The sequence below is a fragment of the Myotis myotis genome, unplaced genomic scaffold (assembly GCF_014108235.1).
Source record: "Myotis myotis isolate mMyoMyo1 unplaced genomic scaffold, mMyoMyo1.p scaffold_m19_p_15, whole genome shotgun sequence".
Classification (NCBI taxonomy): domain Eukaryota; kingdom Metazoa; phylum Chordata; class Mammalia; order Chiroptera; family Vespertilionidae; genus Myotis; species Myotis myotis.
In genome coordinates this window covers 5,326,426-5,347,931 of record NW_023416319.1, presented here as the reverse complement: position 1 = coordinate 5,347,931, position 21,506 = coordinate 5,326,426, and the positions used below count along the sequence as shown (strand labels likewise).

The following is a 21,506-nucleotide window of genomic DNA, read 5'->3' as shown; positions in this document are numbered from 1 at the left end:
ACGGGTCAATCCACTCATCCCTTGTTCAAACTCATGGCAAAATGTTCTCAATCATTTCCTTCCATCTAGCTCATCTCAAACATGGTTTAGAAAGTCTCAATACAGTGCTCAGGGGAACACTAACCATCAGGGTGAGCTGGCAGGAATCAAACAGACCTGCCCTTTTATGAAACTCCACGTAGTCATTAAAATATATATGAACAACAACAAAAGTGTTTGTATAAATGAAGGGCAGGATGGCACGCCTACAACTATTTTCAAGCTGAGCTTCTAAAGACCAAATGAAAACACACCTAAAATGATAACAGTCATCAGAATCTCCAAGGATTAGGGCCCAGGAATCTAGAGTTTAGAAAACCTTCTTGAAAAACAACAACAACAACAACAACAACAACAACAACAAAACCTTCTTGGGTGATCCAGATACATTCATTATACAAAGACCAGCATGTGAGAAGCGCCGTAGTAAAAGAAACTTTTACATTTAAAATTCAACTTTTAATGACGATTCTCAGAGGGAAGGGGAAGAGGGCAGGAAGAGATTAACCAAAGAACTTATATGCATATTAGAGGCCCAGTGCACAAATTCATGCACCAGTGGGGTCCCTTGGTTTGGCCTGTGGGATCAGGCCGAAATCAGCTCTCTGACATCCCCCAAGGGGTCCCAGATTGCAAGAGGGCACAGGCCAGGCCGAAGGACCCCCACCAGTGCATGATCGGGGCTGGGGAGGGACACAGGAGGGCTCCAGGGCATGTACGGCCAGTCTCACTCAGTCCCAATTGGCCGGATCCCAGCAGCAAGCTAACCTGCCAGTTGGAGCGTCTACCCCCTGGTGGTCAGTGCACGTCACAGTGAGCGGTTGAGTGGCCTTAGCATATCATTAGCATATTAGGCTTTTATTATATAGGATATGCATAACCCATGGGCACAGACAATAATGCGGTGAGGACCTGGGAAGGGGGTCAATGGGGGCAGGGAACATCTGTAATACTTTAAAAAATAAAGATAAATTAAAAACTCAAAAATGAATAAATAAATAGATAAAATTCCACTTTTAAAATATTTTAACCTTAATCCATCAGGTGAATAAAACTGCTTTAATAAACCAGGAACAAATATTTTCAATAAAGAATTATTTTTAAAAAATAATAAAATAAACCATGAACACAATAGGCAAGACATGTAAATGTCAAAATATGTTTAATTGTATCTCAGAAAATGCCTAGGGTTACAAAAGGCTAGTCTGTGATACAATTCACCTTTTGAAAAGGACAATTCTCAAATACAGAATTCTCCTCATAAATAGTATGAATCCTGTAAGAGCTCAAACTTAGATAAAATAGCATTTAGATGAACATGTAGCTATGAGTCTTTCTACCCATAGTGATTACTTTCATTCTGCAACTTGTTACTCATGCTGAAAGCCAGAGCTTTTACGATAAAGCTACCTACTTAAGAAGTAGAATTTAGAAATTTGTCAAACTGCACTTGGATGCCTTCCAAACTAAAATAAAATAAATCATTCATAACCTAGTGCTAAAGGACAAATCCATGAGCCATTTCATCACATTTAGTAAAATGAAATTCAAAATTCTGAGAAACTACAAAAAGAAAAATATGAGTTTATTGGACACATGAATATATTTTTGCTACTTTATATAAGTACTTTATACACATAATTTGTTTAAAAATTATGGAGAATGGAGCAAGACCTGGTCAAAGTTAAGTAACATTAAATTTGAATACTGTAGAAGTCACTAACTGTTTAAAGTAGAAAGAAGTATTTGACATCATACTCTACCTCAAATATAATTTTCACCAAGTTTCCATTTTTAGCAAGCTAAATTCTGACATATCTTTTAAATTAAGCAAACAATCAAACCACCAATTAAAACAACCACTGAATCCAACTGAATAGTAATAACAGTTCATGTTAGTATGCTTATTATATTATCAGGTACTGTGTTAAGCAATTTAGATCAGGTCTTATTTCACTGAATCTTCAAACGATAAAAGAATTTCACAAAAAGGTAATTAAAGTAGTCCCTCTTTCCCCAGGGGAATACCTTCTAAAATCCCCAACTGACTGCTTGCAAGTTACATAAGAGGCCAAAGAAGATGGAGTTATGAATTTATATGTCTATGCATAGTATCTGTAGTGTGGGACAGAAGTGAAGGAGAAACTCCCTAACAAAAAAGGCAAAGATTAATGCCAGGCAGGAGAGTCAATTTTATCTAAAGTGTCTCCTACAAATTATTTCTTGTACTTCCGTTGGCTTTCACTAGAATAGAGATAACTGCAACTGAGTCCTGAGTTTACATTTCACAATGATGAGTATCTACTCAATATTTTTTGCCATAACAATCCAAATGCCATTAGGCCTCAGAAAACACAGGGAGAAACAACACTGTCCACGGGTAGGCATGGAACTACCACAAACAAGTCCAACCCCAAAAGAAATGATGCAGGAGTTTACCTGGTCGGAGAGTGTACAGGCCTTTCACAATATTTGCCATAGTTGAAGGTGTGACCTGAAATGGTGTTGACTGGGCTTCTAAAAGTAAAGCTGAAATAAAAAGATAAAATGGGACATAAAAATGATGTAACACCTCTTGTCAAGGTTTCTCTTTCTATTACTATTTCTCCCAAAGATGGAAGAGTAAACAAGTGCAAGAAAAGAACGCCCCAAGAGGCCAAACCGAGAGTTTATACACTAAAGATTGTTTTTAAATCCAATGCAACAGAGCTCGAACAAGTAAATGTGTACAGGTCTGTTGAAATGCTAATGGAAATTACTCAACTCATGGAGGTTCTGAAACAAGTAAACCTTTCTAAAAGCACTGGTATTCGTGGTACCTAGTGAGTAAGCTGAAAGTGCTTCCTATTATGTTCCTGATTCAAAAAATTTGCACCTGGGGGATGAAGTGTTCTGTAATTCTCTCAATCATTTCTCTTTCCCCCAAATTACCATAGTTGAGGCTCTTGGAATTTTCCTGAAAGACATATTATTGGTAATTTCAGTAACTACAATCACAGAGTCAGACTGACTCTCTGAGTCAGACTGACTTCCCCAAATGCTACAGCTGTATGTACTTTTTTTTTTTTTTTTTTTTAACTAAAGGTAATGGCAAGAGAGATCACGCTTGCTCATCCTTCTCACTTCCATAACTCTAGTAACCATGCAACCCTGACTGAACATGACAACAGAATCAGTTTCCTTTCAGGTTATCCACTGCAGGACAAAGATTTTATTAGAACATTTTTAAATGGATAGAAATAATTCTTCTAGGTAACATCATTAACAGACACAAACGAATTCCATTATTTAGTGGATACAAAAGATACTCCTGACACAGAACAACAGTTCATTTTTAATTTGTCTAAGACCTGCGATTTACTAACCAAAATACTCCATAAAACATGGCATAATTTTACTGTATGCCAGGGTTGTAAAATTGGACAAGCTGTTTCCTTCTGTTCTTGCTTTTTTTTAAATGGAAAAGCCATCTCACTTGGCCAACAATCACCTCACAGTTTCAAACAGATGTGAGTTACACTGAATTTATATGAAGGCCAAAGGTGCATTGTTGAAGTTTATCATTCGAATTTTATCATCAGTAGACAGTTATAATTTTGAACGGCATAGATAAATTTTAAAGAGACAAGTGTTAATTTAAGCACTATAGGAAATGTTTTCAAAATATAATGTTTAAAACTGAAATTCTAGCCTGGCCAGAATGGCTCAGTGGTTGAGCATTGACCTATGAACCAGGAAGTCACGGTTCGATTCCCAGTCAGGGCACATGCCTGGGTTGTGGGCTTGATCCCCAGTTGGGGATGTGCAGGAGTCAGCCAATCAATGATTCTCTCTCATCATTCATGTATCTCTCTCTCTCTCTCTCTCTCTCTCTCTCTCTCTCTCTCTCTCTCTCTCTCCTCTCCTTTCATCTCTAAAATCAATAAAAATACATATTTTTTTAAAAATTTACAAAAAATGACAGAGCCAGATGAGGGAAGGGTTTTTGCACTAGAGAGTAAAAATCAGGGAGGATTCTGTGCTACACCTCAAAGATATCACACCAAGCTCCTTCTAGAGTTACCAGTAACAAAGTCAGGGGTGAACCCTTTGATAATATTTACTTCATTGTCAGAAGAGGGAGAGGTAGCAAGTGTCAGGCCAGATACGAAGGCACTGTCCAGTAATGGGGTCAAGCAGCTCCCAGCTCACTGGGTGATCTTCAACTCACATTTTCAATTCCTCATGCCTCTCTCTAGAGAACTGGGCTTCAACACCTTCTGCTGTGCCAGTGTTCTCTGATCAAAAATTATGTATATCATTGCTAGTGTTATCGCACCCCTATAAGCTAAAGTACTTACGCATTAGGCTGTAAATGTGCTTTTCTGCAACATGTTCCGTAAACAGCTTTATAAGGTCATCTTTTAAGTCTCTGTTAAGTTTTGTTTCGATGTAAAACTTATTCTGAAAGGGAAAATAAATTACTTTTCAGTGCATCATTAGGGGAAATGATCAGTCTAAAACTGAAACACTAAAAATAAATTTTTTTAGAAAACAATTCATAAAAGCATCAAGCAAAACATAAAAATGCAACATCAAACAACAGATAGAAAGCCCTGCCCTATTTATGTGTCTTTCTGGCATGGGAGTAAAAGCACATAAAGATGAAATGCAATGAACCATACACCTCCAAAAGAACACGGGCGATACCTGACACGACCTAGACAGAGATGATGTACAGATACATGGAACCACTGTGTGACAAGCACTTAGTGTGCCTTTTGAAAGGTCCCCATTTATTAGTGACCTACGCTGAAAGCAGGTATTGAACTTGCACTGTTGACTCCCCAACATACGCTCCATTCAATGCGTAGCCATTCAGCCTACGGCATTCCTTAGAGATGGTCTCTGGTTCAAAGATAGACCCATGACCCAAGATAGCCCAATAACTGAGAGAAACCCAGGCTCGAGTGAAGAGTATCTTACAGTCCTCTTACCACCATGAGAACATGGTGTGTTCCAAGATGTTGTGTACAAAAGAAAGAAAAAAACCTGAGTCCTTGGTGACACTTAAACCACAGATTCAGCCAACCCTGGAGACTGCCTTATATCCGGGTATCATTACAAAAGCTAATTCTTTCCCTTATTTAAATCACTTTGAATCAGGCCTTCTATTTCTGGCAGCCAGAAGCATCCTGATTAGAATGACTGACAAGTCACAAAAGATTGAATTTGTTCATGTGTAAATGTTAACTCAACGTCTAGGAATGGAAAATGCAAAGAGGAACACTAACAACGTGCAGATTCTCTCAATTCTTAACACAAGTTTTATTTTTCTCTTTAAAAAATTATAAAAATAATATGCACATGGTCAAAAATTAAAACCATGCAAAAGGTTACACAATAAAAAGAACTGTCCCCCAGCCAGACCCTGTCCCATTCCCAAAGGTCCCGTCCTACAGTAGGGACGACACTTTGTATAATCTTTCTAAAACACTGCTTACGTAATATGGGGATATACATTTTTCCCTAAAGAAGAAGAAAACACTTGCTAATGGAGAAATATTACACACTGCTTTGTATCTTGCTTTGTCACCTAATGTCTCTTAGGGAAGATTTTTCTCTAAAATAACATGGACATGTCGTTATTTTTTTTTTAAATGTATTTATTGATTTTTCACAGAGAGGAAGGGAGTGGGATAGTTAGAAACATCGATGAGAGAGAAACGTCAATCAGCTGCCTCCTGCACACTCCCTACTGGGGATGTGCCCGCAACCAAGGTACATGCCCTTCACCGGAATCGAACCTGGGACCCTTGAGTCCGCAGGCTGACGCTCTATCCACTGAGCCAAACCAGTTAGGGCAACATGTCGTTATTTTTAACTGCATATTTTTCAACTGTAATTATCTTCAATAAATTATTTAAATAATAGTCCCTGCTGATCACAGAAATTCCTCCCAGTGTTCTGTTTTGGGTTTTTTTCTAGTTGTTAATTTGTGGTGTTTTGTTTTTGTTTTTGTTCTTTTCAGTAAAGTATATCTTATGGAGAGTAAATAATAATTTTGAAGACTGGTATAAAACATGCAATCTCTATGCTATAGAAAATAGGACCAACGTAAACATCCCATTCCTTAAATCTAATAAACAAAGAGGAATTGGGATAATGATTTTACTCATTGAGATAAGGAGTCCCTCCATTCAATAGGAACACTAACATTAAGATTCTACAACTTTAAATATTTAAAGAGGGGAAGGACTAATCAACAGAGTCAACAGACTACAAATTATACTCAAGGCATTAATTTTCCAAATGAAAGAGATCATCAGAATGGAAGCAAATTTTATTGTTCTATTTTTTTATAGAATGACTTACTTGGCACTCATGATTTTAGATACATGTCTTAATTCTCTTTTTTCTGAGGACAAAAAATCTTTCTTATACATATTTATTTTCCAAGCACAATATCTTCCATTATGGCAGAAATAAAATAAATGCTAATTGGGTGGTTACTGATATTAATGCCTAATTATCTACATAGCAATGTTTTTTATGTAATTTTAAAACAGAAAATTCTTCTATGCCAACACTATCGAACATTCCTAAAATAGATTATTTTCCATTTCTACCATAATATATAGTAAAAGAAAAATAGAACATGCTTCGCACTCGATACTCAGACCAGTAAACCAAGCTCTGACTTACCATGTATATGAAAAGAGGCACAATGCTCTGCAGTGCTCCCATATACTGTCCAAGGGCTATGTTAAATCTTTCAATATAGACATCTGGAGGGCTGGCCTGTGAGAAAGAACAAACAGAATGTGAGCATCCTGGGAAACAGGTTTACAGACCTTCTGTCACCATCTAAATGCAAAGGGTTCTTCTTACAAGCTTAGAATACGTATAGGGGTCTCTCCTTCTAATTCAGCTTCCATTATGGACTACTTAAACGTTTGGTGCACACTAGTGCTTTTTTAACATTTTCTTAGTCTTCCTAACTGTCTGCAAATTGAATGTTATTTCCACTTTACATATGAAGCAACTGGGGCTCAAAATATTTAGTCCCTTGACTATGGTCCCACAGCTAAGAAGCCCAAGAGCTAAGTCTCAAACTTTGGTCAATCTAAGTCCTTCCATCAACTTACATTCATTCCTACAACCTTTAGAAAAAAGTTCACATTTCCAATTTAGGGCACACTGTTTACCTCCTTCTGTTCATATTCTGCTCTTCCTCTTGCACAGCCCAGCACAGCAAACATATGGAAGGAACTGCTAGCAGTTACCAAGTATCAGTCAGTGTGCTGTCAGGCTTCCTTGAGTATTTTCTACTTGAACAAAGTCTTTAACACACCCCCTCAACAGATTCACCTGGCTACTTCTAGCTATCCTTCAAGTTTTATCAGTTCCTCATAAATATCTGGGATACATGGCCTCTCAACAAGGCACCATCACACTTATTCACTTCTCCCACTGTCCCTAAACTTCCAAGTCCTAGGAGGGCAGGATTTATGTCTTATCTTTCTATCTTCAGTGCTGACCACAGAGCCTGGAACATAGTAGGTATACATAAAGGCATGTCTTGCAAGAACAGAGCTTTACTTAAATCTAAGTAAAGTTTTACTTAACTTGTTGAAATCTGACCTAGCCTTTTTAAAATCTAAATTATTTTACTTTGTAACAAGGCTGTATGACATTACACAATACATTTAGTACTCTGAATTTCAATTTCCATACATATAAAATTAAAAAATACTAATTATGCTACTTCTAAGTTGTGCTTAGATTTAAAAAGAATACTGTGTAAATATTACAAGCATATGCTATATTTGCATGTGCAAATACTATATATGCATATGCAACTAATAAGTAAACTTAATGAATTAACTACCCATTTGTCAAGTACTTCATAATAACCCATTAACATTATTAAAAGCATTCCTTATTAACTAAAGAAACTGGGGAAATGGTCCTACATTATGGGCAAACTTTTAACTATAACTAATGAACAGAAACACATGCGGTATCTTTCTCTAAAGTGCTTCAAAGAACTCTAGAAATGGTATTTCAGTATTCAAAGATATAAATTTTAGAAGTATTATTTGAAAAAAAATCTGAAGAGTTTTTGCATTAAAATAATTTTCCCTTTCCATGAAAGGACACTATTTCAAAGTTAAAAGCATGAACATTGATCAAAAGCCATACTTAACAGCAGACAGAATAAAGAAAATTGAATTCCTTAGCTATTCTTTTCAAGAATCCCCAAAGGTTATGAGTAATAAAAAGCACTTTTTGTACTGAATCAAATGTCAGAACATTTACTTAGCTTCCACATTTCATGCAGCACTTATTCAAAACCTTTTAAATGACAGGACTATAAATTATAACAATCTCCTAAAATAAATTTAATCTCTTTACTAGGAACCTAGAAAAAAAACTATTTTTAAAAACTAATCAAATGGTTCGTCCTTAAAACTTAAATTCAGTATACTTTGGGCCCCACTGGGAAAATTGCTACCTATTTGATTTACGTTATTTCAACATGAATATATTTGGCTTGGACATAAAATGAAATTTTTTACCCTTGAAACAAGCAAGCTTCATTTTCTTCTCAAACAAGAAAAAAGCAAGCTGCCAGAAAAATAACTGCTTCTCCAAACTTGCTCCAACTTTTCCTAACAGACCTAGATTCCCGGAAATGTATAACATGGCTGGTAGGAGGGGTGTTTTAAAATTTGTTTTAAGGATTAATATAGTCATCTAGTTTAAAATCCAAATGAGTTCAAAAAGGTTTAGAGAACGTACCTTTCACACCTTCCTCACTGAGCCAACACTTAATTCCTTTATATCCTTCCAGAAGAATTTTATGTATATACAAAAAAACAAGTATCCCATTTATACCCCTTTTGACACAAATGCTAACATACAATCACACTGACCTGCAATTGTTCTAAAAACGTACCTTGGAAACTGTTTTATCCTAGTGATTCTCACATATTTTGGGCTCAGGACTCTTACACTCTGAATTGTTACATATGGCTAGAGGCCACCGAATTGGACACCACAGATGTAAAGTGCAAATAAGTTCCACAATTTCTTATTTATATCCCTCGTCTACCTACACCCCATCCCCATCCCACCAAAATGAAACAGAAAAAATAAGACTATGTGCTTTTATGTTCACAAAAACATTCTTGTTTTCTTTAAATAATGACTTTTCCATGTTAAAATGAGATAGGGAAGAAAAAGGGTCGGAAGGATCTAACAAACACTACAAGGGCACTAACATCTATCTTTACAGAAGTAATGCACGTTCGCTAAAATTTTTAAAAGTTAAAAATGCAGTTATAGGAAAATGACCACTACCAACATTGGGTAGATAATTACCATTAACATGTTCTTCTATTCTTGTGTCAGTGCGTGTAACCAATATGGAACTCCATTATTTTGTAATCTGCTTTTATCACTCAGCTACATAGCATCATTTACCAGGTCAAGTATATTTCTACAACATAATTTCAGTAACTGTCTGGACACACCATTGTCTATTTCATCAGTCCCTCTTCATTAGATTCTTAAGCTGTGATTTGCTGTTTGTGCTGCCCAGGTTTGCCTGGATACCTCTAGCCCAGAACACTTAAGGGGTGCATATGTGAGTAGTAGCTTCAGCAACAACACAGTCTTATACTTAAACATAAGATGGCACCACTCCGAGCTTAAGAGCAGACCAGCTTCGGGATCAATGGTTCTTCGATAGCCCAGTGACTCTCAAAGACTGCAGCTCTTAGCTCTCCAAATCGTCTGAAGAACTTGTAAATGACAGATTCCTTTGCCACACTCCAAAGTCCTGACTCAGAAACTTTCCAGAAGGTATAGCTTTAATGAGAACTTCAGGGGATTCTTTAAACAGCTGCTCTGGCAGCTGTTCAGCATTCAGAAGTGTCCACTTCAAAGGAAAGAGGAGCTCTAAGGGAAGGAAGTCTAGAGAATTCAAGAAAAGGTTGAGCAGTAATTACCGTGCAACACAAGGCATTGACTGCATGACAATAGTGACAATTTAGCTGCCAATTATACTGAAATCAGTAAAAATGCGATACACTAACATTTCCACATTAGTATTAAGACTATAGGTGAATTTTTTCTATAAATTTAACGATTTCTTGACTTATCAAATTCAGTGATTATGAAGTTATTAAAATAGAACAGTGAAGTGCCTCCTCCACTTAGAATGGGAAAATTCATGAGAGAACATCAGTCCCACACTTATGATTATGATTATACTAGAGACCTGGTGCACGAAATCTGGCCTGCACCCTCTCCAATCCAGGACCCCTCGGACATCCCTCTCGCAATCCGGGACCACTGGCTCCTAACTGCTTGCCTGCCTGCCAGCCTGATCGCCCCTAACCGCCTCTGCCTGCCGACCTGATGCCCCTAACTGCTCCCCTACCGGCCTGATCGCCCCTAACCACCTCTACCTTGGCCCCCGCCACCGTGGCTTTGTCAGGAAGGACATCCGGAAGATGTCCAGTCTAATTAGCATATTACCCTCTTATTAGTATAGATTTTTTTTAAAAAGTCTTGTTAACCTACTACAGAATCTATTTTTTGACCTGAAGTCTCTATATTTTCCACACGCCCAACCAAGTGAAATGAATTCTAAAGAGTGACCAGTTCCTCTATGGAAATACCCGAACTGCATCTCCTTTGGTGATGGCAGCCATAAAAGCTGGCAAGAAAACCATAGGAGTTGAATGAATCATTAAAGGCCAAGTGTGAGCTAACAGCACAGAATCCCCCAGAGCCTCACACAAGGGCAGTCCCCACCTAGTCGCCAGCTCTTTTCCATGGGTTTCCACTGGGTCTTTGAGAGATGAGTGAAGGCAGTGAAAGAGATGTGAGAGCCACTCTCTGTGGCACAGAGGTGCCAAGGTTTGAGGACGGGGCAGAAGTACCTGAAGAAGCCCATGCATGCTCTGCACCCTACTGGAGTTGAAAAAGTGGTGATTAGCTGCCAATGGAAGACAAACAAAAGCTGCAAGTACCCTGGACCCTATTCAGATACAAAGCAAAAGTCATTTGCTGAAGGAAGAGGTGACCCACCTACACCTGATGACCCTTCTCTGACCTAAGGCAAAAACTGTCTACTGCTAGAGATCCTCCTGCCCTCCTGTCACCAGCAAAGGTCAGTTACCAAAAATTAAAAAACACCAAAAAATCGCCCTAGCCGGTTTGGCTCAATGGATAGAGCGTCAGTCTACAAACTGAAGGGTCCTGGGTTTGATTCCGGTCAAGGGCACATGCCCGGGTTGTGGGTTCAATCCCCAGTAGGGGACATGCAGGAGGCAGCCGATCCATGATTCTCTCTCATCATGGATGCTTCTACCTCTCTCTCTCCTTTCCTCTCTCTGAAATCAATAAAATTATATTTAAAAAAAGAAAAGAAACAACAAAAAAATCAAGAAACTATAACCCAATGTCAAGAATTAAAGTGTCAACAAAGCCCAGATGCAGAGGCCTACATCTGTGTTTAAATTAACTCTGTTTAATATACGTAATGACCTGGCAGAAAAGGTGTACAACATGCACAAAAAGGTGGGGAATTTCAGCAAATTGAAGGGTTGTTTTTTTTTTTTTTAAGTCAAATGGAAATGCTAAAAATTCTCAAATTTTATTTTAAATCTTTTAACATTAATTCCTATATTACCAAATATGACTTTGGCATTTTGGACACACAAATGAACCTAATTGCTCTCTCAAGGATCCTTAATATTATTTTCTGAGTTAAACTAGAAATTCCTTTTTTAAAAACCTGCCTCTACATGACTAACTTTAGCAAAACAATGTATAATACGCTTTTAGTCTAACTGGCTTATTCCATGACTTTCCAGAACAAGAGCATTCTGCCAATGGACAGATGTGTCAAGGCTCCAGAAGCAACATAAATTACACCTGAGGCTGACAAAGATGCTACATAAAAATGGAATTCCCTTCCAGATACATCTGACATTCCATTCTCATTCCTGCTGCGAAGGTAGTGTTTCCATAGTAGACTATCCAAAAAATGGTAAATTCTATACAAGGTAAGTGAACCACAGGAGCCTTAAGCTATAACATACATATTAGATGCTCCTCAGATAAGTTGTAAGAATGTGTTTCTAATTAAAGATAACAATAAAGAAATCAAAGGGAGTCCAGAAGGCACTTCTCTCTTAACTCTCAAAGTTAACTGCTCCTATTGTTACTACTAGTATGATATGGACATTTCTTCCTCATTTATTTCTAAAATACGACTTTCCACAGTTTCCAAAATAGCTTAAACAAACTGAATTAAAGTCTAGCCTCTGTAATCCAGGATTCCTTCAGCTTATCCATATAACAATGACATAAATCTAGGTTCTAATCCTAGTTTTTAAACTGACTAGCTAGATGACATAGAGCGGTTACAAAAGGCCCAAGAATTACTTAATACAGAAAATATCCAAAGAACTCGGGCGGACGAGGATAACTTCTCACTTTCCTATACACTTCATCTCTTAACACTTGGCAAAATCTACCACCTTAACCCTATTTGCTTATTTTTTAAAGAAAACTTTTTCCTTGTATCTTTTCCAATTTAGGAATATAACTGTCTCAAAACAAAAAGTTTTAGAAAGAGCACAACTCATAATTGTATTGTGATCACTGTGACAATAAACAACAGCAAATAACTGTTCTTTACATGATCTGACTCTCTTGCTCATCCCAAATTTCATTTTCTGAGTTCAGGATGCTGTTTGAACTAACCAAGTAGATGGTTCTAGTAATCTCAGCTGTAAAGCTAACAAATGCCATATATCAATTAGTAAGTACTTTTATAGATTTCTCCTTGGGATCTGGCATTATGTTAAGCCTATGAGGAGAAAACACCGTCCCTTCCTTCAAAAGATAGTAAACTTACAGGGTGCCTCACTGGCAAATTTTGAGACAAGAATAACTTTGCTGTAACAACTGCTTTTTTTTTTAATATATTTTATTGATTTTTTTACAGAGAGGAAGGGAGAGAGATAGAGAGTTAGAAACATCGAAGAGAGAGAAACATCGATCAGCTGCCTCCTGCACATCTCCTACTGGGGATGTGCCCACAACCCAGGTACATGCCCTTGACCGGAATCAAACCTGGGACCTTTCAGTCCGCAGGCCGACGCTCTATCCACTGAGCCAAACCGGTTTCGGCTAACAACTGCTTTTAATCAAAGGCTAGTTTTGATTAATAAATAGATCTCCAAATAACTTACTCAGAAAAAAATTTCAGTAGAACATGCCTGTGAAGAGTTGGCAACAATGTTTATTTTACTAGAAATCTATGTAAAAAGGATAACAGGCAACGTTTTTATCTAAAATCTCCCTCACTCTAGCAAGGCATAAATACCGTATTTGGGGGAATGAACGTTTTGAAAATACTCTTTAGTTCAACAAGTATAAATATTATAGCCTTTAAAAAATATACAAGTTGCGTTATGCTGCCACCCACTGGACAAAACACAAATAGCAAAACAACCCTTGCTCTGATTTTAAACACCTAGAGAATCTGGCTCCGTTTGTTGGCAATTTGGAGGTGTCTCTGAAGAGTGAATCAAAGTTAACTAATACTGACTGACTGTGGTTTATTTTCTATTAATTTCCATTAATATAATAAATAATAAACTAGTTTGAGAGTCAAATTACATTTAATTCAATCAAGATATATTTATCTTTAAACACATAAAAATACTCTTTTTATTAAATGAAAGATTAACATGTAATTAGTTAACTTCTTTTTCATTAAAATAGTTGACAAATACTCATTTAAACTATTCTAAATCCAGCCCTATTTGAGAATAAATTTGCAACATTTTCCTTTTCCACCTGTGATTGTGGTCTGTCCCCCTCAGGATCCTGAACTCAGGTTAGTCCTACTGGTGCTATTCCTAACACTTTAATGTTACTATCCCGGCCTGGGAACCAAATCTCTGAACACTGTTTATTGGGGATAAACTATTGACAAAGAAACTGTTGCTAGTGGATTCCTAACTATAAAGCTACTGGATCAAAACATCAGAACATTTTCATTTGGTAAAAGTAAAAATATAGTCTCAATTCAATAAAATGCATTAACATACACCAGATTTATCAACATTATATGGGGAGAGTATGTCTCACAACTTCTCTAGTGACTTCTAAATTCAGATGTATGCAAAAATAATAAAAATGTGGAACTGTCATTTAAGATAGTTTTAAGAGTGCAGGATGTTATTTATATTCATCAAATTCAATTACCCAAATGGTAGTTGGGTAAAGCAAGATATTCTAAATATTGTAAATTCTAATATTTATTATGTCAATCAAAAACAACCCCCAAAATCTCAGTGACTTAAAATAACATAGCCTGAATAAACAAAATGTGGTATTTATAATAATAAAAGCATAATATGCTAATTAGACCAGACGTCCTTCTGGACAACCTTCCGGAACCCGCAGCGGGCGTGGTTGAGGCAGACGGGCCCACCACAGGGGTAGGGGCTAAGCCCCCTTGCACAAATTTCGTGCATCAGGCCTCTAGTAACTATATAATGGAATGCTATTCAGCCATAAAAAGAAATGAAGTATTAATCTGCCATAAACATGAATGAACCTTGAAAAGTTAATTAAGCCAGACACAAAAGACTACATATTATCTAATTCCTTTTCTATCACTGAACCACCAATGCGCGCTATCTAATTCCTTTTCTATAAAATGTCCAGAATAGGCAAATCCACAGAGACAGAAAGAAGATTAGTGGTTGTCAGTGGCTATGAGGAGGAAAGAATAGGGAGTGACTGCTAATGAGTACTGGCTGTTAGTCTGAGGTGACTAAAATGTTCTGAAATTAGTGGTGATGGTTGCACAACTTTGTGACCATATTAAAAACTAATGCTGACTGATTGTACACTTTAAAAAGGTGAATGTGTCCTGGCTGATGTGGCTCAGCTGGGTGAGTGGTCCCATGCACCAAGAGGCTGAGGTTCAATTCTCAATCAAGGCCTATGCCCAAGTTGCGGGCTTGATCCCTGGTAGAGGGTGTGCAGGAGGCAGCCGATCAGTGTTTCTCTCATATGAATGTTACTCTCTCTTTCCCTCTCCCTTTCTCTCTCTCTAAAATCAATAAAAACTTACTTTACAAAACAAAAAAGGTGAATTTCAGGACATGTGAATTATACCTCAATTAAAATAAAAATTTTAAATGAACTAAAAAATTAAGAGAAAATGTATAGCAAATCTTTTTTCCCCCACTCGTGTTACATGCCCATCTTGAGGGTCTGCTCCATGTCAGACTTATTACTCAGAGATTCAGGTTAAGGGAGACTCTACCAACTAGAACACTTGGGAGGTTAAGGAAACATGGAAAATTGCACAGCCGAACTCAAAGGCTTCAGATTTTGGGATATATACTTCCCTTTCACTCACAATTCATAGACAAAGTAAGTCACTTGGCCAAGTTTAAATTCAATGGGATAGAGAAGTACTCTTGTCATGTATCCAGAATGAAGAGAATTAGAAGCATTTGATCAATAGTATTATGACCAGTACATTTATCAGTGAGTTCTTAACTTGGCTCAAAACTACAGCAGACCAAGGGAAAACTATAAAGTCAGGATTCTTACCCTCGAGAAGCTCAGTGTGGCAAAGGTGACATCATGCTTGATAACTAAATATATGCCAAAGTGCTAAACTAAGGACTATAGTAGCAATACAAATAAATACAGAAGCAAAAAGGAGAAGGTGATTAATTAAGCCTATCAGGAATAGTGAAGTTAAAAGTTGGGCAAACCCTAACAGACAAGTAGAATGTCCCCTCTTTGAAGAGGGAAGGGAGGAAAAGTAGAGGCAAAAGAAACCACTGTTTCCAGTGGCTATTCCATGCAAACAGCCTGTCTTGGCACATGCTTCAGACTTTCCTAAAATTTCTCAAACAAGCAGCACCTGGCCTCAGCAAGCCAAATACCTCTTGTAAATGGGCCCAGTCCCGGTACTAGTGGCAGTGGCCTCCGTTTGCAGCTTGATCTCTCCTTAGCACCTCAGAGCCAAGCACAAGCAGCAGCCATCTGGAGATCACTTTGTAGCTCATGCCAGGTGGGTCCTACAGATGACCTTGGCCTGAACCTACCAGGAAGCCCCAGAACCAGCACAACTGATGAATAGCTTCAGATCACTTTCCAACCTCCTCCACAAGGGACACACTCAAAGGGTGGACACAACAGGAAACAGAGCCCCAGTGAAGCTCCATGGGTTTGACCCCTGCACAGCTAATCCTCCATGGTGGTTATAGTCAGTCCTGGTAGCCAATCTAGCCCAAGGGAAAAGCCCTCCCACTGAGATGCCAACAGCAATCAAGGCTTAACTTCAACAGGACAGTATACATAGCGTACAGGGGGACGGGGGAGGTAAGGGACTTGGAGTGCCCAGCTCAGGTGACTGGGGAGGCTGTGCTACTTACTAGACCCTATAGGACAACTACTATATAAAGGCACACTACCAAGCACAGGAGACATAGCAAGTCTACCTGATACATAGAAACAAACCCAGGGAGTCAGCCAAAATAAGGAAACAAAGCAACATGTCCCAAATGAAAAAATAAAACAAAACTCCAGGGGGAAAAAACTAAACAAAATGTAAACAAGCAATCTACTAGATGCAAAGTTCAAAAACACTGGTTATAAGGATGGTCAAAGAACTTCGTAAGAACTGCAATAAAGATAGGAAACATAAAAAAGGAAATAGAACACAAAAAGAACCAGTCAGAAATAAAGAATACACTAACTGAAATAAAAAATACATTACAGAGAATCAACAGTGGATCAAATCAGAGATTTGGAAGGAAACAGAAAACACCCAATAAGGATAACAAAAAGAAAAAAATAATCCAAAAAAGTAGACAGTATAAGGAGCCTCTGGGACAACTTCAAGCATACCAATATTTGCATAATGGGGATGCAGGAAGGAAAAGAGAGCAAGACACTGAAAACTTATGTGAAAAAATCATGATGAAAAACTCCCCTAACCTGGTGAAGGAAATGCACATACAAGTACGGGAAGCACAGAAAATCCCAAACAAGATAAACCAAAGAGGCCCACACCAAGAGACATCATAATTATAATGCCAAAAGTTAACAACAAAGAGAGAATCTTAAAAGCAGCAAGAGAAAAGCAGTTATCTACAAGAGAGCTCCCATAAGACTGACAGCTGATATCTAAACAGAAACTTTGCAGGACAGAAGGGATTGGCACAAAATATTCCAAGGGATGAAAAGCAAAGACCTACAACCAAGATTACCCAGCAAAGCTATCCTTTAAAATCGAAGGACAGATAAAGAGCTTCCCAGACAAGAAAAAACTAAAGGAGTTCATCACCACCAAACCAGTATTACAAGAAATTTTAAAGGGTCTTCTTTAAGAAGATGAAGAAAGAATATAAAAAATATGAATAATAAAATGACAATAAATACATATCTATCAACAATTACTTTAAATGCAAATAGGCTAAATGCTCCAATCAAAAAAACCTATGGAGGCTGAATGGATAACAAACAAGACCTTCACATATGCTGTCTACAAGAGACTCACTTCAAAAGAGATGGGAAAAGATATTTCATGAAAATGGAAACAAAAAAAGCTGGGGTAGCAATACTTAGGCCAAAACAGATCTAAAAAACAAATTAAATGAACAAGCATAACAGAAACAGAGTCACAAAGAGAGAACATTTTGACAGTTGCCAGAGAGGAGGGGGTTGGGGATAATGGGTGAAAAGGGTGAAGGCATTAAGAAGTACAAACTGGTAATTATAGAATAGTTATGAGGATGTAAAGCACAGCACAGAGAATATAGTCAATAATCTTAAGAGGTAATATGCAAATAGACCATCACGCCCTCACAAGATGGCTGCCTACAACCAGGCCGGCAGGGGGGGTTAGTGAGGGGGCAACCAGGCCGGCAGGGGGGGCAGTAAGGGGTGACCAGGCCAGCGAGGGGGGGGGGGGGGGCGCGATCAGGCAGGCACACAGAGGCAGTGAGGAGCAATCAGGCCAGCAGCAGGGGGCAGTTAGGGGCGATCAGGTCGGCATGCAGAGGCAGTGAGGGGCAATCAGGCCAGCGGGGGGGGGGGGGGGGGCAATTAGGGGTGACCAGGCAGGCAGGCAGGCGAGCGATTAGGAGCCAGCAGTCCAGGATTGTGAGAGGAATGTCCGATTGCCGGTTTAAGCCTGATCCCAGGGATGGGGCTTAAACCGGCAATCGGACATCCCCCAAGGGGTCCAGGATTGGAGAGGGTGCAGGCTGGGCTGAGGGGAACCCCCTCTTCCCGTGCACGAATTTCATGCACCGGGCCTCTAATATTGTAATAACTATGTATGGTGTCAGATCAGTACTAGATTTATAAGGGTGATCACTTCTTAAGTTATATAATGTCTATTCCCTAGGTTGTATGCCTGAAACTAATATAATAGTATATGTCAACTGTAACTGAAAAATATAAATTTATTTAAAGTAAAAAAGAATTACAGTGGGGCCTTGACTTACGAGTATCCCAACTAACAAGTTTTTTGAGATACCAGCGGTCTCTCAGCCGATTTTTTGCATTGAGTTGACAGAGTAATTTGAGTTAACGAACTCCTTAACGAGCTCAGTCCGGGAACGAATTAAACTCGTAAGTCAAGGCCCCACTGTAGTAGGTAAACCTTTCAAAGCTATAATGTACAGATCAGGGGTTTCATCTGCAATTTATATACAATACCTAGGTACTAAATATATTTGTTAAATGAATAAAGATCTTGTATTTAGTGGCAAAAAGATGAAGAAAACACTTTACACTAACAACAGGAAAAGTATATATTTGGCTATGATAAACAATGCTCTGGCTATAATTTAAAAAAAAAAAAAAAGAGAGCTACTTAGTACAACAGTTTGGGCTAAATAAGACTAAGATAATTCAGCACATAGGTAAGTAAAGAATAATATCTAAGCCCAGAGCACAGCCCAGCACTTTCTAGAAACTGTGGCTATTTCAGAATTGCTGGAGTACTTCCCAACTGTGGTGTAGACCCATAATTTATTGCTGAGTGACTTTCCTATACATCATGTTACTTCTACTCCAGAACTAAAATGTGATCTGGCCCTGGCATAAAAATAGTACTTGACCTTCAAGCACTGGAAACCTTACTGAGGCAGAGAGGGGTGTTGGGGGGGATCAAGAGGCCAAGTGTTTTCTTAAGCAGAATATTTTCTACAACTTGCCCCAGATTTTACAGCCAGGATGATGTTTGTCTAAAGAGGGTTTATCAACAAAATTCTGACTTCAGTTGTTCATAATTAGCAAATTTTAGAAACTGGTAGGCAAATCACTCTTCAAAGATAATTTTTTGAAAGTTTCAGAAAAAAATTAACATATACACATTTATATTATAAACGCCACCAAATACCAAAGTGCACCGGAAAAAAATAAGGTTTTAAATAAATATTCACATGGTAATAAATGAATCAGTTAAAGTCTGAAATATATTCAATCTAAAAAATTTCCACAATTTATGTCAAAATTTTTAAATAATAATCTATTACAAAATTAGCTCCTTTGGTCAATATCCACCTAGAAAGTGTTTATAAATTTATCTCATACTCAAATTAACAAGCCTCTGGAGTTATATTATACAGGCTAATTGCAACCAGTCAGAAAATCCCAAGGAAGCAGAAAGCAATACAATCAGTTCTTTACCTGCAGCTCCTTTGAGACTCTCTCTAAGTGATTAGTTATCTTCTTAATCAGATCACTATACATCTGTTCTGAGTGCTGCTGGCATACACATTTATACACACAACTGTGGGGAAACAAAACAGAAAAGCCAGGTTAATGATGAAGCATGTAATTCAGCCTAAGGTTAAAGCATACTCTGTATATACAGCCACTGGTCAAATAACCAATTCAGGCCTAAAAACAGTGACCAATCACAACTTTTAAATAAAAAATTTACCCTGCTCCAATCAGTGTTCAGATAGGAGATGTATTACCACCAGCAACAAATAAATCTTTTATGAGTACTCTACTACACATTTTATCAATACTAGATAATCTAATACTTGGTGATAATCTGAGAGTCTGACTATGGTAACTACTTATAGACCAGCTTCTCTCTCATTTTAATGAATGTCAAAATAAGGAAGAGAGAGTGATAATGGTAGAAAGTTTCTAACTCACAAAAACATGTGCAATGTAACCTCTTTGTGCCTCACTTGTGTGGAACAACCCAGTTGTCACTTCCTCCTCTTGTGACTGGGTTGATCTCATAACCACCCCAGTTCCTCACTAATTTGCTGCTTCCATTTACCAGGAGCTGGGAAACAAAATAACCAGAGAGTTAGAACTGTGTGTCAATAAACATGGACAGATTAAGCTAAAGTCTCCCTGTGAAACTAAACATATATATTTTTGCTGACCTCCATCATTTCTGCATTATATATGGCACAGATGGCAGGCTGAGATGGAGTTAACTCTATCTTGATTTGAAAACCAAGTCTGAAGCAAAAAGTATAAATCAAACCTTCAATCCACATGTGTGTAACATATAAATAACTTAGAGCCTCATCTTATATATTATATATATTATATGCATACATACTATCATAATCAAGTTGCCATGAACCTCAATACCCTCTCAAACCCAGGCGAATTAAATCCCGACTTACCTGTATATCTGTTCATAGGATATGGGGATATAGTCACCAGGACTCTGGGTTAAAAGCTGATCTATGGCACCATCCAATTTTGGCCAATATGTGCTCTTATAATCTTCAATAGTTATAACATTCATTACTAAAAGTAAAAAGTAAAATAAATATTACTATTACCACATGTAAAGTAAACAGGAACTATAGCAATTTTGTATCCTCAGTCAAATTCCTTTTAGATTTCACACTGACACTTTATCACCTAAATACAACTCAATTACTATCCCATTTCAAAAAAACAAAACAAAACAAAAAACACCAAAACAGCCTGGTCAGGGATTCTAAGCAACCATAAATGATGATTTTAAGAGGAATTACTATGAATTTGTCCATCTTTAAAAATAAAAACAAAACAAGCAAATATCACTGGTTTCCCTTCCTGGTTTCTGTAAGCTTCCGTGATCAGTGGAGCCACTCAAACTTGCACTGACCTTCAAATACCCATTTGTCAATGATGTAAAAAGATATCCTATCTGTGAACCACAACAAGGTTATGGAACACCCCTGGGAAAATCTACCTAAGCATGACTATGAAAATTAAAGTCCAAATTTTACAGTAAGGCCCGGTCAGCTTGGCTCAGTGGTTGAGTTTTGACCTATGAACCAGGAGGTCCTGGTTCAATTCCCAGTCAGGGTATATGCCTGGGTTGTAAGCTCGATCCCCAGTGGGGGGCGTGCAGGAGGCAGCTGATGATCAATGATTCTTTCTCATCA

General features: G+C 37.9%; 1 protein-coding gene across 3 annotated transcripts in view; it reads right to left on the bottom strand.

Annotated features, from left to right (window-relative positions):
• Positions 1 to 21,506, bottom strand: part of CACUL1 (CDK2 associated cullin domain 1) — a 44,853-nt gene that overhangs the window by 12,904 nt on the left and 10,443 nt on the right. For all 3 annotated transcript variants that reach the window (XM_036335832.1, XM_036335830.1, XM_036335831.1), the window contains exons 2-6: positions 20,751 to 20,877; positions 19,783 to 19,885; positions 6,724 to 6,819; positions 4,380 to 4,482; positions 2,479 to 2,568 (exon numbers count right to left, since the gene is read on the bottom strand). In XM_036335832.1, the coding sequence (XP_036191725.1) occupies positions 2,479 to 2,568; positions 4,380 to 4,482; positions 6,724 to 6,819; positions 19,783 to 19,885; positions 20,751 to 20,877 (519 nt within the window). The remainder of the gene's footprint in view (positions 1 to 2,478; positions 2,569 to 4,379; positions 4,483 to 6,723; positions 6,820 to 19,782; positions 19,886 to 20,750; positions 20,878 to 21,506) is intronic.